The 14,413-nt window shown below is 43.2% G+C and overlaps 1 protein-coding gene across 1 annotated transcript in view; it reads left to right on the top strand.

Annotated features, from left to right (window-relative positions):
- LOC122404471 (calmodulin-binding transcription activator 2) overlaps positions 1–14,413 on the top strand; it is a 79,604-nt gene that overhangs the window by 44,827 nt on the left and 20,364 nt on the right. The window contains exon 4 of the mRNA XM_043408435.1: positions 5,394–5,485. Within this exon, the coding sequence (XP_043264370.1) occupies positions 5,394–5,485 (92 nt within the window). The remainder of the gene's footprint in view (positions 1–5,393; positions 5,486–14,413) is intronic.

The raw sequence follows: 14,413 nt of genomic DNA, 5'->3' as shown, positions 1-14,413 counted from the left end.
TGTTTAAATTTGTTCGTACAAGGAATGGTCACGAAAAAAATAGATTTATTTTACGAGTATCTCGTGAATGTAAAAATGAGTTGATTTTAATTTATAACACTCGATGACGAGTGAGTGACCTCGTAATTGCGAAACTTGACATCAAGAACTTGTGACGAGTCAGACAAGACATTGTGTGGCAAGGGGTTAAATTGCTTTACGTTTGCAAAATTTTAAATAAAAGGGTTTGAAAAGCGTTTGTCGGGGAACGTTGAAATCTCCGGTGCAGGTTCGCGAATTATCGCCGGAGCCCCTGCCTATCGGCATTACGAAACAATTAGGGGTACCTTCGAAGGGTGGTTCGTCGGTCGCGATTTATAGTCGTCGATTCTCTCTTTTGTGAACGGAGCCGCGCGGTATCAGAACGTTAATGCGACGGTCCTCGGTAACGGGGCGGCATTCTTCCGCGCTCGGAACGATAAATCCGCCGCGAACGAATTCGGCCGTGCGCGCAACGGTTCCATTTCGACGGTCGGTCGCAAATCACGCGGAACCGCGGAGCACGCGAGCAAACTCGGCGCGATACCAAAAATTAGTTGGCGGTCCAGCTCCCGCGGAAACAATAGCGATCATTTCTGACCGGACGCCCGGTGTACGCGTTCCACTTTCGCGTAGCACGCTTATTTCACCGTAACTGTCTCGATCTCGTCGCAGGGGGTGGCTCCTCCGGAGCGGCGTCGCGACGCGGAGGACACCAACCGTGCAACGAGACCAGGCAAGAGGGAGGGGGGAGACGGTGGAAAAAGTGAAAACGGGAGACCATTCTCGTCCCATTAGCGACTACATCGTTAAAAAACCGATCCCCCGACCGATAAAACAGAACTGTCGATAAATCGGGGAAAAAATGGACGATCCCCGAGGCTTATTTCATTTCGTCAGCAAACGCGCCTCGTTACGGGATCCGCTCGATTACGAGTTCCTGGATAAATTACGAGCTTAAGCGAGAAAATCTACGAGCCCACCCCACCCACCCCCCTGGTCCGTGTGCTAGACTGCACATGCCATGGTGCGCGCGCGCGTCTGTGTAAACAGACCGCACACGCTCCCGAAAGCCTAATTCAGACCTAACCGTTTACCAAGCGCGATGCGTCGAGCGTGTGCGTGCCGCTCAGCGCCGCTTAAATCCATATAAATACGCGCCCGTGAATCCCATCCATTAATCAGATCCGCGATAGGGTGGTCTCGTGCCTGACGCCCGAGTGATTTCAACCCCTGCCACCCCCTCTTCGCCACCCCCACCCACCTACACCCCTCTCTGTCGACTCTCTTTTTCCCTTGTCTTTTATTTTTCCGTTCCTCTTTCGCCCGATACCTATAGCGGGTCCGTTTGCAGGGGTCACTGAGAGATGGCAGCACCTCCATTAAAATTCGACGCGAACCTTCTGCGAGAATCCGATGTATGCTGTGTCATGCCCTGCTTATAGCGTCGTATAGCCTAGCTTGCAAGTCCTGCTGCAAAGGCTGTCATTGCACACGTGTGGGGTGTACGTGTGCCAGGCGCGAAGGCAGCACGGTTATAACCCACGGCTCCCGTAGGTTGTGAGCGGAATATGGTTTAGGGGTCTCGGATGGAAACGGGGGATGGGGGACGACGGGGCTATGCGCCTATGTGTCCCCGAGCAGGGGGAGGGAGAATCTGCTCAACATTTCTCTCCTATTCGCTCGGGGAGGTTTTCCTCTTTTACTCTGCCCCGTCCGTCTCCGGAGAGTTCCTCTTTCTTTTTCGTTCCGGGCGATTTCGATTTGTTAACCGTTGCCGGAACGTTCGATTCCACCCTTTCTATCTTTTTACGCTTTCTCTGCCGGGACGTTCCCGGGACGCAAATATCGACGGCTGTCGGAAGGATGTCACCCCCCCCCCCCTCCCCCCTTTGGAATTTTGCATTTTTTAACGTTCTTTCTCTGCTCTACGCGGTGACGATTTATCGTCGAAGCTAGCTAGACCCCGGGATCCGGCTAATTAAAGAAAACAGGTAACATTTTTTGGTCGCGTACCGTTTCCCCGGGGCTCGACCCAAAGCCTCCGGTAAATCCGCGGGGCCGTGTAAACCGCGAAATCCGAGAGCTCGGACGGAACCACCGGGTTCCCGTTCCGCGTGGCTCCGTATGCCGCAGAAGGTCGGATAACAATCGATTATCGCGGCCCGACGGAGCAACACTTCGTTTCTCGGTCCGCGTAGGATGAGAGATTCCGGGGCGAGGGAGGGGGGGGGGGGGTGCACGGCGAGAGGACCAGTCGCAACGCGTCGTAGAAAGCGTGCAGTAGGTAGAAACGTGCGCGCTTAGGCATTAATTTGCATCCTCGGTAATCCTTAATTTACAACTCCGACGGAGTTTTCCACAGAGGGTAGCATCGGCGGGGTTCTCCGCGGAATTGGCTCGGTGTGCATCCCTGCATACACACACACACACACACACACACACAGATACACTCGCATAGCCGAGCAGGAACACGGTAGTGGAAACTAGGGGTCGCGATGGTGGGGTGGAACGATGGAGAGGGCAGTCGCGGAGTGGAGTAGGGAGGAGTAGGGGGTTGGGGGGGTCGAAGGAAAAGGGATTCGGCAGACAGGGGCTGTGGCTGGTGCTGGGATAGTCGGACTGGCCTCGATGGTGGGGGGTCTGGGGGCTATGAAATGGCGGAACCCGGAGGGTGGGGGGCGAGGGGAGTCGCGGAAGGACGAAAAGAGGGGCGATGGACGGAGGTCGAGAGTCGCGGGTTGGCTCACTCTGCGGCTCCCGCCGCTCGGGAGCAGACACGCGGGGCCAAAGACTAATTTGAACCTATTTTATTAACAAAACAAAAACATACATATTTGTAAATAACACTAAATAACACGCAAATAATACACAGCAACGTCTCCTAAAAGTCTCTCTTACCTACTCATTAAGAAAGGAAAACTTTTAGACTTCTGTATACAAAAGAAAAAAAAAAATATATACGATTTAACAACAACAAACAAAACAAGAACACGGAACCGCAAAACGACAAAAAAGTATAAAAACTATTTCCAGTCCCCTGTAAAAGCGATCGTTTACGAAGCCTGATAGACGCGACTGAGAGGAGGACACGAGGATAAGCGAAATATTTGGAACGAAAGGAGAGGCCCCGAAGGGAGAGGAAAATCGTCCGTTTTGCGAGTCTACCACCGGTTCGGGAAGAGGCGAGAGGCGCGCGTGCCGAGTAAGAGACCCGGGGACAGTGGTAAAAGGCAGCGAGGAGGCGCGAGACGCGGAAAGGACAGCGAAGGAAGAGATCGGATAAGAGAAAAAGAAAGGAAAGGAGGCACCGGAGGACGTAAGAACGCGCGAAGGGCGATCGTAAATCACGCGTCTGGCCGCGGGCGAAATCTCGGGTTTTTAAGTTCTCTCTGTATTCTGTGTGACCCTTACATTATTTTGTCCCTGCGGTGGGGACGGGTTCAGTGTTGTAACTTAGGATATAAGAAGAATAAGAGCTCCGGAACGCACAACAAACGAAAAAAAGAAACAAATAATAACCCAAAAAAAGGAAAGGGTGGAAGGCGGGGGTAGGAGAGACAGGGAAAGAACAAACGTGCGTGTGTGCGTGTGAGTGTGCGTGTGCTGGCGTGAGTGTATGCGTGTCTGGGGTCGAGAGAGAGTCAGAGAGAATTTGGAAAATAAGGTACGAGGACACCGAGGCGTCGACGAAGAGGCCTGAGATCCGAAAGTCGAAGACGTCCAGGCGGAGAGGGAAGTTTCGCGAGAATTCCGGTAACACGATCGGGGCTCCAGTTTTTTTATACCCAGCACCCAAGAAGCTGTCCGGGAAGTGAACAAGAGGAGAAAGGGAAGGGAGCGATAAAGTGCGACGGGAGGAGTTTCGATTCTTCGTCGCGGATATATCGTGTCCACGCGTCCTCCACGTGTGTTGTCACCCGTGTGCACGTCGCGTTCGCGATACCACGGTCCGTTAATACGAAAGAAACAAACGCGCGCTGATCGTGGTCGTTTTCTTGGAGGGCATCGGTAAAAAAAATTTGTTGACTCTGAACCGAGGGTAGAGAGGGACGTTGTCGAAAGGACAAGCTGGCTCGCGTACACGATCCTTCGGGGGATATGTCCTGCCGTTCTAAGGGGAACCACTGCCCACGTGCACGAGCCTCACGCAGAGGACAACGTCAAGCGAGTCGTGTTTCCATCCTAGAACCCGGCAGCAAGCTATCCTGACAAAAAGAGTGCCCCCGCAGCCTGTCACGGTCCAGGATCGCGAGCACCGACCACGGTCGAGTCGCCGTGTCAGCAGCACGCACGTCCAGACACACGAGGAGCCCGGGGATGCCAGCGAGAGCACAGCAACGATCGCGCTACGCGTACGTCCAAGGACGATGACGATCGGCCACGATCGTTAAGATCCAGGAAGCGGTAGCTCGGACGAGCGCCACGGAAATGGCGGGCTACAATCATTCGAATCCGCAGCGTGTCGTCTATCACGCAACCTACCCGACGCCGCTCGCTGCAAGTGAGTCCTGATCCTTACTCCCGCAACCAGAATGAGAGCCTCCGTGCGGATTTTTCTCTCTGCCAGGTCTCCATGACGGACTGGGGGTGTCTCTCCTATTCGCGCATATTTTTCTTTCTTCGCACCGTCCGTCGTTTACGATTTATTTTACGCGTTCCTTTCACACGTTCGATCGTTCCGTCGAAATTGAGATATCGGTCATCTTTATGGCCCGAAAATTCATAACGCGCAAAAGGTATCGGCGATAAATTACGAACGGTATCGAGAAAGTGCAGCTGCACCGCGATATCTATAACGATCCAGTTTTCCTTAACGCCTCGGAACGTCGATGCGCGTTATTCGTCTCGGCGGAATTTACGCGAAATTTCGAAAAATCGTTCGAGAAACGTATCCGCGTATCGCGCGCGAGCTTCGTGGTCGTCGAACGTAAAAATAGAAAGCTTTCCTTGGCTCTGTTTTCTCTTCGAATTAATTACGTATTTGAATATCTCGGCGTAAGGTTGTGCACGTGAACGGTGCATTACTTTCGCGAGTGTCGTTTTCTTTGCGCCCGGTGCGAGAAAGGGGGGTTTTCGCGTCGGGGGATCGATAACAGCTTCGATCCGTTGTATATAAACACGGCTAACGATGCGTCGTGCGAACGTCTGAGCTTTCGTCGGGATAAATAAACCGGGCAAGAATTACTGTGACTCGCGCGATAACCGGGAACGATCGGATTACGAGGGGGCCACTCGAACGACAGTTAACCGGGCCGGTAGCAAGCGAAACCGTCGGGGATATCGAATTTCTCCGGAATATTGGAAACCGTTCCACGCGAAATATCAGACCTCCGGGGCTAGCATTTTCATCGCGTCTTTATTGGTCTGTTTAGATGGGGATCCGATAAAACTTCCGGATAATTTGGAGACCCTGCCACGAGCCGAGCATTTTCCAACTCAGAGGCACCGATGGAACACCAACGAGGTGAGTCGAAAAGTCACGATTCCAATTTCATCCCAACGATTCACTGTTTTTTCTCTGAGATTAATATTACTGACAGCAACCAGTAACCAAAAAAAGAAACAAATGTGTGACGTATTTGTGTACTGGATGTATCTAGTATCTGTTTCACACATGATTAAGAAAATAATGTAGTCGTGGACAGCTGTAAATCAATATTTCATTTTATTCTTTGATATTGCAACGCTACTCGTAACTTTGAAAATTTATGAAATTTCGACATTTGCTTTCAACTACATGTTCCTTAAATTTCAGATAATAAAAAGATTTCAAATTTTGGTGCAACGAAAAGATTCAACAAATTAGCCCTTAAATGGATTATTGGGCCCTCTGCAAGTTTCAACTGATAATTATTTGAAAGTTTATATAACCCTCCATTAGTTCATTATTTTCTAAATGCTTTAAAGTTGATTTCCATTTAACCATAATCAACATTAAGTAAAATAATTCAGTCGAGATTAGGAGTCCACTTAAGGGTTGAAAGTTTTTTCTCTTTTGATATTCTAGGAACACGTAGTCGAAAGGAAATTTTTAAAGTTTACGAGCAGTCATAAAAAAAATGAATTAAGATATCTCTTGTCTTTCATTAGACAAAGCTTTACGGTATAGTTTGCTAGATAGAGCCGAATTAATCTAACTTCGTTTAGAATATAGCTGCGGCCCGTCCCAGTTACTAGATACGCTCTGTATATCGTTCAATTTGAAAGAGCTACGACTGTTCTAAATTGTAAATTCGACAACAAAATTAGAGGGTACTTCGTATGCCCGAACCCTGGACGTCCGCTCTCAATTAAGGAAAACGTGAAAAGCAGAATTCAACTAGCGCGGCCTCGCGACTGAAAAACGGGCAATAAAAAAGTTCCAGTCGAATTCCAACAAAAGAGCATGCGCTTTCTAGCTGCACCAACTCGGTATAGAGAGTGTTTCGCTAACTGTGCTACAAAGAGTTTTCACTTTGTCGCATAAAGAGCCCTTTTGCATCCTACGTGGAACGAAATTTACAAACCTCTCCAACAGAACGAACCATGATATGAACATTTCAGACACGTCTGTCCATACTTTTATACATTCGTTTTTAAACATTAATCGATTCAACGTGCAACGTTTACTCAAAATAATTTTCAAAACGATCCACACACATACTATTTTTTTTTTTTTCGGTAATGTCAAATTAATTTATATACTACAATGTATATATGGATATTCAACGAGTAACGTTTACTGGAAATAATTTTCAAAACGATGCACACATATGTTATATTTTTGTTCGGTAATGTCAAAGTAATTTATATACTATAATATGTATGAATATTCAACGTGTAACGTTTACTCAAAAGAATTTTCAAAACGATGTCAAATTAATTTATATGCTATAATATATATATGGACACTTTACTTGTGAGCGTAATAAAGATGTTTAACGACAATAAAGTATAATGCAACGGAATGTAGGGAACTTGTAGAATGTAAGGGAAAATAGACAGTATATGGTCAGACGGATATCGGGAATAGTACAACAGTGCCATACGTTGCGTGTGTACTATTTTAAGAATCCATTGAAGTAACAGTCGTTCAGAGGAAAGGAACTTCGGAGAAATTTATGAATTTGTTTAAAAAATCAATTCGAGTTAGGAGGCAATCTTAACGAGCATCTCTTCGGTTTCTCGGATCGTATTTAAAAAGGTTAATATTTAAAATGCTAAGGGTACAATATACAATCTTTTAATCGATCGCTAACGTGAATTTGTGCATAGATGTAACAATAATTCGATTGTTGATTGGAAAGTTGCATCTCCATTCTTGGGTGAAGCAAAGATCGTTCCACGTGGTCCTGGATTGTTCTAAAAGATTCAATATTTAAAATGTAATATATTTTTTTTGTCAAAAGTCTATAAATATTTAAAATGGGAATAGTAAAATATACAATGTTTTATTCGTTTATATTCTGACGCGAATACGCGTATAAAATGTAAAATTCTCGAGTAACGTCTTCGTTAGCCATTAAACCGAACAGTTCAAAAAGTCGCTTAAAGTACAAAACGTAAAATACACAATTTCTTATCCTTCGAGGCTATATTCTGTTGCGAATTCGTTTACAAATTTGGCAACAATCCGATTTTCGACTCTATAGGTACGCTTACGTTCACCATCAAACCAAATAACGTTCCGTTTGGTTTCATTTTTTGCATCGTCTTTGAAACGCGTCTATATTTATAGCTGTAGACGTGGACTCGTGCAAATTTAACGATTCGATTTAAGACTCCAAAAGTTATGTCTCCGTTCGGCCCCATAATTTAACGTACAAGGAATAAAACGTACAATATTGTACTCGTTACGGTTATTTTCCAGTGCAACTCGAGCACAAAAGCAACAATTCCATTTCAGATTCTTAAATTACATGCCCGTTTGGGCTGTTTTTGAAAAGAATCAATATTTGAAATATAAAACGTACAATGTACATGTTCCTGGCGTAAATTCGTGTGTAATTTTAACAAAAATTCAATTTCTTGGATCTCCAAATATAAAATAAAATGCCTATTTAGCGATGATTCCATTCAAGAAAAAAAAATGATCACTCACGATAGAAAAAGTAAATTACACAAATTTTTACTTCTCAAGGCTATTTACTGACGCGAACTCGTCCAGAAATTTGGCAACGGAACAAAAATTCAAATGTACAATCCTCTGTCAAGGCTATTTCCTCGCGTATAAATTCAGCTTAAATCAAAAGTTTGATTTAAGGTTTCGAACTTCACTCCATTCACCGTTAATAAGACTAAATAAAATAAAAAATAATTTCCTCGAGCTGCGAGTCGACTCGATTCGATTTAAGATTCCGAAACGGCGTGTCCGTTTGGTATTTCAGGAGGAACGGGAGCGGAGAGCCGGTTCTTTTTGAGCGTATTTGCCTCCCCGTGCATTCGGGGGTCGAAGTTTGCCCCGAGGATTACGTCGACGTCGTTAATACGTTCGCGATAAACTCTTCGCGAACGGAGTTAGCGGAACGTTCCCTGTGCATTTACATGGAATTCCAGTAGGCACAACTGGTAAAGTAAATAGCGACGTCGCAACGCCGTTGGTGGCTCGTACGGTAGCGTCGGTGGTTAGAGAGGATAGATGCTGTCCGTACGTGTGCAGGGACGCGTTGGTGTGCAGGGGTGCACATACCAACACGTAGAGCACCGTGCACTCGTAGGTGTACCGATGTAGTCCACTGCTACTCTGACCCCGGTCGGCCTTCGATCAATAGCTGGAGCCAGCTAGAGAGCTCAGCCGAGCCGAGTTGAGTTTTCAGTTCCGTCGAGTCGAACCCAATTGCTAGCCTATGCCTCCTGCCCCCCACCCCGATCCACCTCCAAATCTATCGCGATAAGTCCCTTTCACCATCCGGTTTCTACCCCTTTTTCGATCTTCGATACTCCGCGCGAATTAATGGTATCTCGGGCCTTCGGGGGAAGATGTTCCCTCTCGACGATGATTCGGGCAACTAACGTCAACTTTTCCACCCCATCGTCCGTTCTCTTACTTCTGTTCCTTCGAGCACTGTCCTCGTTCGTTCGATCGGGGGTAGTTTCGAAAGGGTCCCGTTCGCCGAATCATCGCGACGCACGGTGTTCGAAAACGACTATTTGGATCTACAATCGTTTTACTTTAGGTGTCGTGGACTTTGTATATCCTTGAGGATCGTTTTGATACGTTATTTATCCCTGGATGTTGTTTAAATAGGTTCTTTTTTACTGAGAAACTCGACGTTTCTGATCCTCTTGGAAATCTGTTTTTGCTGTTCATGTTTCTCTTTATAGGAAATAATGATGTTAGAATGATTTCATTTTGTACTATATGAGTCTTGAAGGTACACAGTTTATTTTGGGATAAAAACAATTGACCAGAATTTATTAGAACTTCAAGTTTTCGGAATAGAAGTTATCGGATTGGTAATTCACCAAATTCAACAAAATTCCACCACGCAGGAAACCAAGTAGGAAAATCAGTTCCTACTTTTTGCTACTTTTTCAACAATATAACTCTAAAGTTACCGAATTTTATTTTTATTATTATGCAGCGGTGAAACTTTCATAATAAATATATTTCATTTTTTTCTTTAATCAAATAATTTAATTTTCATTTGATATAAGATATTAAGCAAAATCTTAAAACTTTATAAAATCCAGTAAAGACAAAGTTAGAAGGAATTTAATGTACAAAATTAGTTGCAAAAAATGAAGTATAATTGTATAAATATAATGCTATTAGAAATTATTATTTGCTTCTTCATGGTGTAAATACAAAATTAAGTTATAGCTGCATTTATATTGGAAACATGATTGCGCCTCCGAAGACTCGTCAAAAATTCCGGGAGCACGACCATGCTCCCAATACGTTATTCGATTTGTTCCGCGTTTCGAAGCATGAAATATAAGGTTGCACAAATATATAATTGGCAGAGGAAACGAAAATTAAAAAGAAAAATATGTAAACGCGAAATCAATGTTTTAAACCGATTACGCGACACGGTTGCAAAATATTATACAGATAAGGACCATGATTTTGATTTTCGAACTATTCTATATTATTTAGAATAACACGGTTAAAGACAAAGCATGTTGCAGTGTTTATACAATTGGTCACACTCTTTGTCAATTATAATTGTTAATAAATAGTTTGTAATGGCTATCGTTAAAAAATACGGCCGTTGAAAATGTATTCCAACAGCATAATCAAGGTTTGCAGTCGAAACATTGCCTGGATTTTTATTAAATAGTTTCTTTTTGTAAAATGTACGTTTATATAACAGTTAAAGCAATGTATATACATAAAGAATGCGTTTACATTCGAAAATAGAATATAAAATTCATCGTGTATTTGTGTAAACCGATTTGGACTTCAGCGCAAGTAGAAAGAGCAGATAATGGTCGGACATACCAGAACAACTCGTATTCATTCGCACGCGTACTCGACTTTTAAAATTAAATTATCTCGAAAGCTGCAAACATAAAATTTTATTTCTTATTTGAGATTTGTTTTTCATGTAGTACGATTTTTTTAATTCTTTTTTCAAGTTAAACTTGAAGCGCTGTGATTTCGGTTCCATTTAGGGGATACAAATTATAAAATGTTATAAACGCTATTAAATACACCTACAAAGACAGAAATTTTCCCCATCATTACGAAGTTCTCGAGAACACAGAAAAACTAAACATACACATATCTGAATGTTTTAATGAAACAAAACGAAGAGTTCTAAAATAGCAAAAATTAGTCAAGATCCATAAAAAAATTGACTTATTACGCAACTGAAGTACGATAATAAAAAAATTATCAAATTCTTAAACACGATTATTTACAAATCATCCGTACCTACGTTAAATTTCAAAAGGGTGGAAAATTCTAGGAACCTCCCAGCACTTTGTAGATTCGATCGGTTCCCGTCGATTTCTGGTTTGTCTTCGAACTGATCGTCGAGGGTCGAACCGCGGGGTTCCAATGCTTGTCTCGCTTATCTATCGCGGGCGTAATAATGCATCGCTAATGAGGTCAACGTGAAACTCGAGCATCGTCTTTTCATCTTCGTCGCGAGTGTCTGGCTCCTCGGCGTAACTTCGATGTAAAATTAGCGGTATCATAAATATGAATGAAGGCCCGTCGTTACCGCGGTCCTGGAAATTTGATGCCCGGGTACGGGCGTATCGCTATTGATATTGCGTCAATTTCTTTTTTCATTTAAACCGCGCGTCGAGCCGGCCGGAACTGATGAAAGACGGCCGCATCAGCGATTCATACCCGCGAAACTATTCATGGGACGAAGTTCTTGGGAAGTTAACGGAGCAACTTCCGCGGCACGGGGGAAGTTTAAGTCCCTGCGCGGCCGAAATCCCTATCCCCGGGTCGCCCTTCGTGCCGTGATCTTGTTTTCTCGCCCGCTTTCTTCGCGCCCTTTTTGCCCCCAGCCGCCACCCAACTTGCCCTCCACGCGTTTCTTCGACGCCATTTCTCGCGAGCGTTCTGACAGCATATGTGAGTACGTCGTCAGCCCGAGATTCTCGGTTCCTCGCTGCACGACGCGAGCATTTCTCGAACGAGTCAACGAGATAAATCGGAACGCGCGAAACGGTGATGAATTTTTATCGTCTCTGATCGCTACCGAACTGACAGCACTCCAAACTTTGGCTTCCACTCTCCTCGAGGATGGAAAGAAACTACATAAACATAAATCTTCGGTGTCGCGGGACCTTACGAGTGAATTATAAACACTTTTTCTTGACTTCGAAATTTTATACGAGTGGCTTTCATAGGATTTAAAAGCACTGTTTTTGTCAGAGATAAATGTTGCAGCAGAGCGTGTAAACATAGATCCGGGAGTCTCTTTTCAAAATATAGACGCTTTTTGTTTGACTTCGAAATTTTATACGAATTACGAGCAGTTTTATTTTTATACAAATATTGCGGTAGAACGAGGATGGATTGAAGCCATGTAAGCATAGTGTATTTTATTTTAGATCTTGCGTAAATTTTGCAGTTTATTTGAAGAACACTGGAAAGCATCTGTTTTATTAATTTTAATTTACTTGATATCGGGTTTAAAATCCTGGTTTCCGTTGTTTGTACGACGTTACGGAGCACGCGAACGATTATATAATCACGGCTGTTTGTCGTCCAACGTGGCAATTACGATGGTATTCTTAAAAACTTAAGAATAGACGCAATTATACCAGAGAAACAGTAATAAGTGCTTTTAAACAGATAGCGAGTTCAGATTTATGAGCTCGAATAAATCGCCTTCGCAAATCGAAGCGCAAGACAGAAATTAATGATCTTTTTAAGATTCATGCTGTACGAAACAGAGTTTTGGAGTCTTGTTTTAAATTCATGTTAGTTTTAACGTTGTAACAAGTCATCTTCGTAAGTCATACTAGGTGGAGTCTATATCTATAAAAGTCAATCATTATATACTTAAATTAGCAAGTATTACTTTTCTCTTCGATCGTATTTTGAATTTTCATCGATAGCAAGAAATAAATATTTTTCATTTAAATTAATTAACACTAGATTTACCTTTCATGTTGACGATTACCTTAAAATACGATATTTCTTTTAATTAGAATATGTATTAATGCCATTGCATCAAACAAATTCAACATACGTTGTTAAAAAATAATATTTACGCGTTCTCTAATTTTAAATATGGAACCAGACATCCGTCTATGTCTATGTCCGTCTAATTTAGTGTTAAAGACATTCCTATTACAGTTTTACGTTTACTCGTTTCGTAGATCAATTATATATATTTAGAATTGGATCGAACCCGAAACCGATGAAAACGATAAGTTTTCACCAACACAGATACGTGTCTATTTTTATTCGCGAGTAAAAATTACGCATTCTATAATCGCGTGTTTCATCAAACTCGATTAACATATTTCAAGATAAATTTTGCACTCATACGAGCTGGTTTTATTTTGATACCCGGGATAATCGTAGTACGATATTCCGAAGAAACCATCAGCCTTTAGTTCAAAGTTTAACTCGACGAAATAATTCGGGGGGAAATTTTATCACGCGAACAAGAGTCGTTGAAACGTTTTATTCGAATCGTATCCATTGCGGCTCGGTTTCGTTCGTGCATCGTTCACGCAAGATTCGACTAATCGACGAGGCAATCGATTGGAAATTGAATTCGAGTTTACGAAATCGACGGGTGGGCAGAGTCTATTGTTCCGGATTTTTATTGACCCGATGCCAAATTCTAAGTCGTTATCGGAGACAGGCCGTAATCGAGTCTAAACTTCAAACGAGCACAAAGTTGCCCCGATGTTCTGTTCGCCGAAGCAAATCAATTTCGTGGCTGATGGCGGAATTATTCCGCGGAAAACTTTTCCTATTAACTCCGTTTTTTCTCTTTGTTTGTTTTTTTTTAATAGCTCCGATCGTGCACGGAACAGAAATTTTTCGACCGGGGGGAAAAAAGGGGAACGCGCGCTGTTTCGAGTCGCTCTATCGATTCTGTTTCTTTTTCTCTCGCCTTCTTCGTGTGTATTTTTCGTATTCTCCTTCCCCATTACTGTCCGCGGCGATGTCTGGTGATAACTTCCAAGATTTCTGTCGTGCTTCGTTCGCCGCTATTACGGTCGCCTGATGAAATACCATTTGTAACGAGACATTAGGTGGAATGTATATATATTCCGGGCGGGGGGAGAATTATAGTAATAACTTTTAACGCATACTCACTCGGCAAAAGCACATCATTTGTTTTGCACTTTTAGCGTCGGTAATGAGATCCAACGACGTTGATTTATTAACTGGTATCCGACCGTAATGGCGTATAAGCGTTAGAAATATGGAACACGTAACGGTATGTAGATCTCGTTATTCTCGTCTTTGATTCGCGGGAATAAAAAGACAAAATCTATCGATCGTTAAATTTACACGTTATTTAACAACGTGCAGACTATTTTCGGTTTACGTCAGGTCAAGTGCTTTCTTTTCGCGTGCATATATTTATAGGGAGGCAGATCTCAACTACTGCACAGGGTGGTCCATGATTCGCGATAGAAACTCAAGAAGAATAATCTAAAAAAAAATTTAACAGATCACACGTGCCAAAAGTGCAAAATAAATTTGACTAAAACGCATTAAATGATTCGTTAATAGTAATTTACTGCACCAAGTTCTCTAGTAAATCTAGATCGAAATAATTCTATGTGGGAGATTTGTATTGAATATTTGTGCCACGCTGTAGTTTTGTTCAATGTTAATTTATGTGCAAAAGGGTTGAAAGCGTTTTGTTGAAGAAAGAACGGGTTACTGGGGACAGCGAGACAACAGGGAGTGAGAAACGAGTGATTGTGAAAGACGGACGTGATTTTAATTTGTGTTGCTAATTATTAATTTGTG

This window comes from Colletes gigas, unplaced genomic scaffold, assembly GCF_013123115.1.
Source record: "Colletes gigas isolate AHSC1104 unplaced genomic scaffold, ASM1312311v1 Colletes_gigas_Sc00003, whole genome shotgun sequence".
NCBI classification, from domain to species: Eukaryota; Metazoa; Arthropoda; class Insecta; order Hymenoptera; family Colletidae; genus Colletes; species Colletes gigas.
This window is presented reverse-complemented; position numbering and strand designations above follow the sequence as displayed.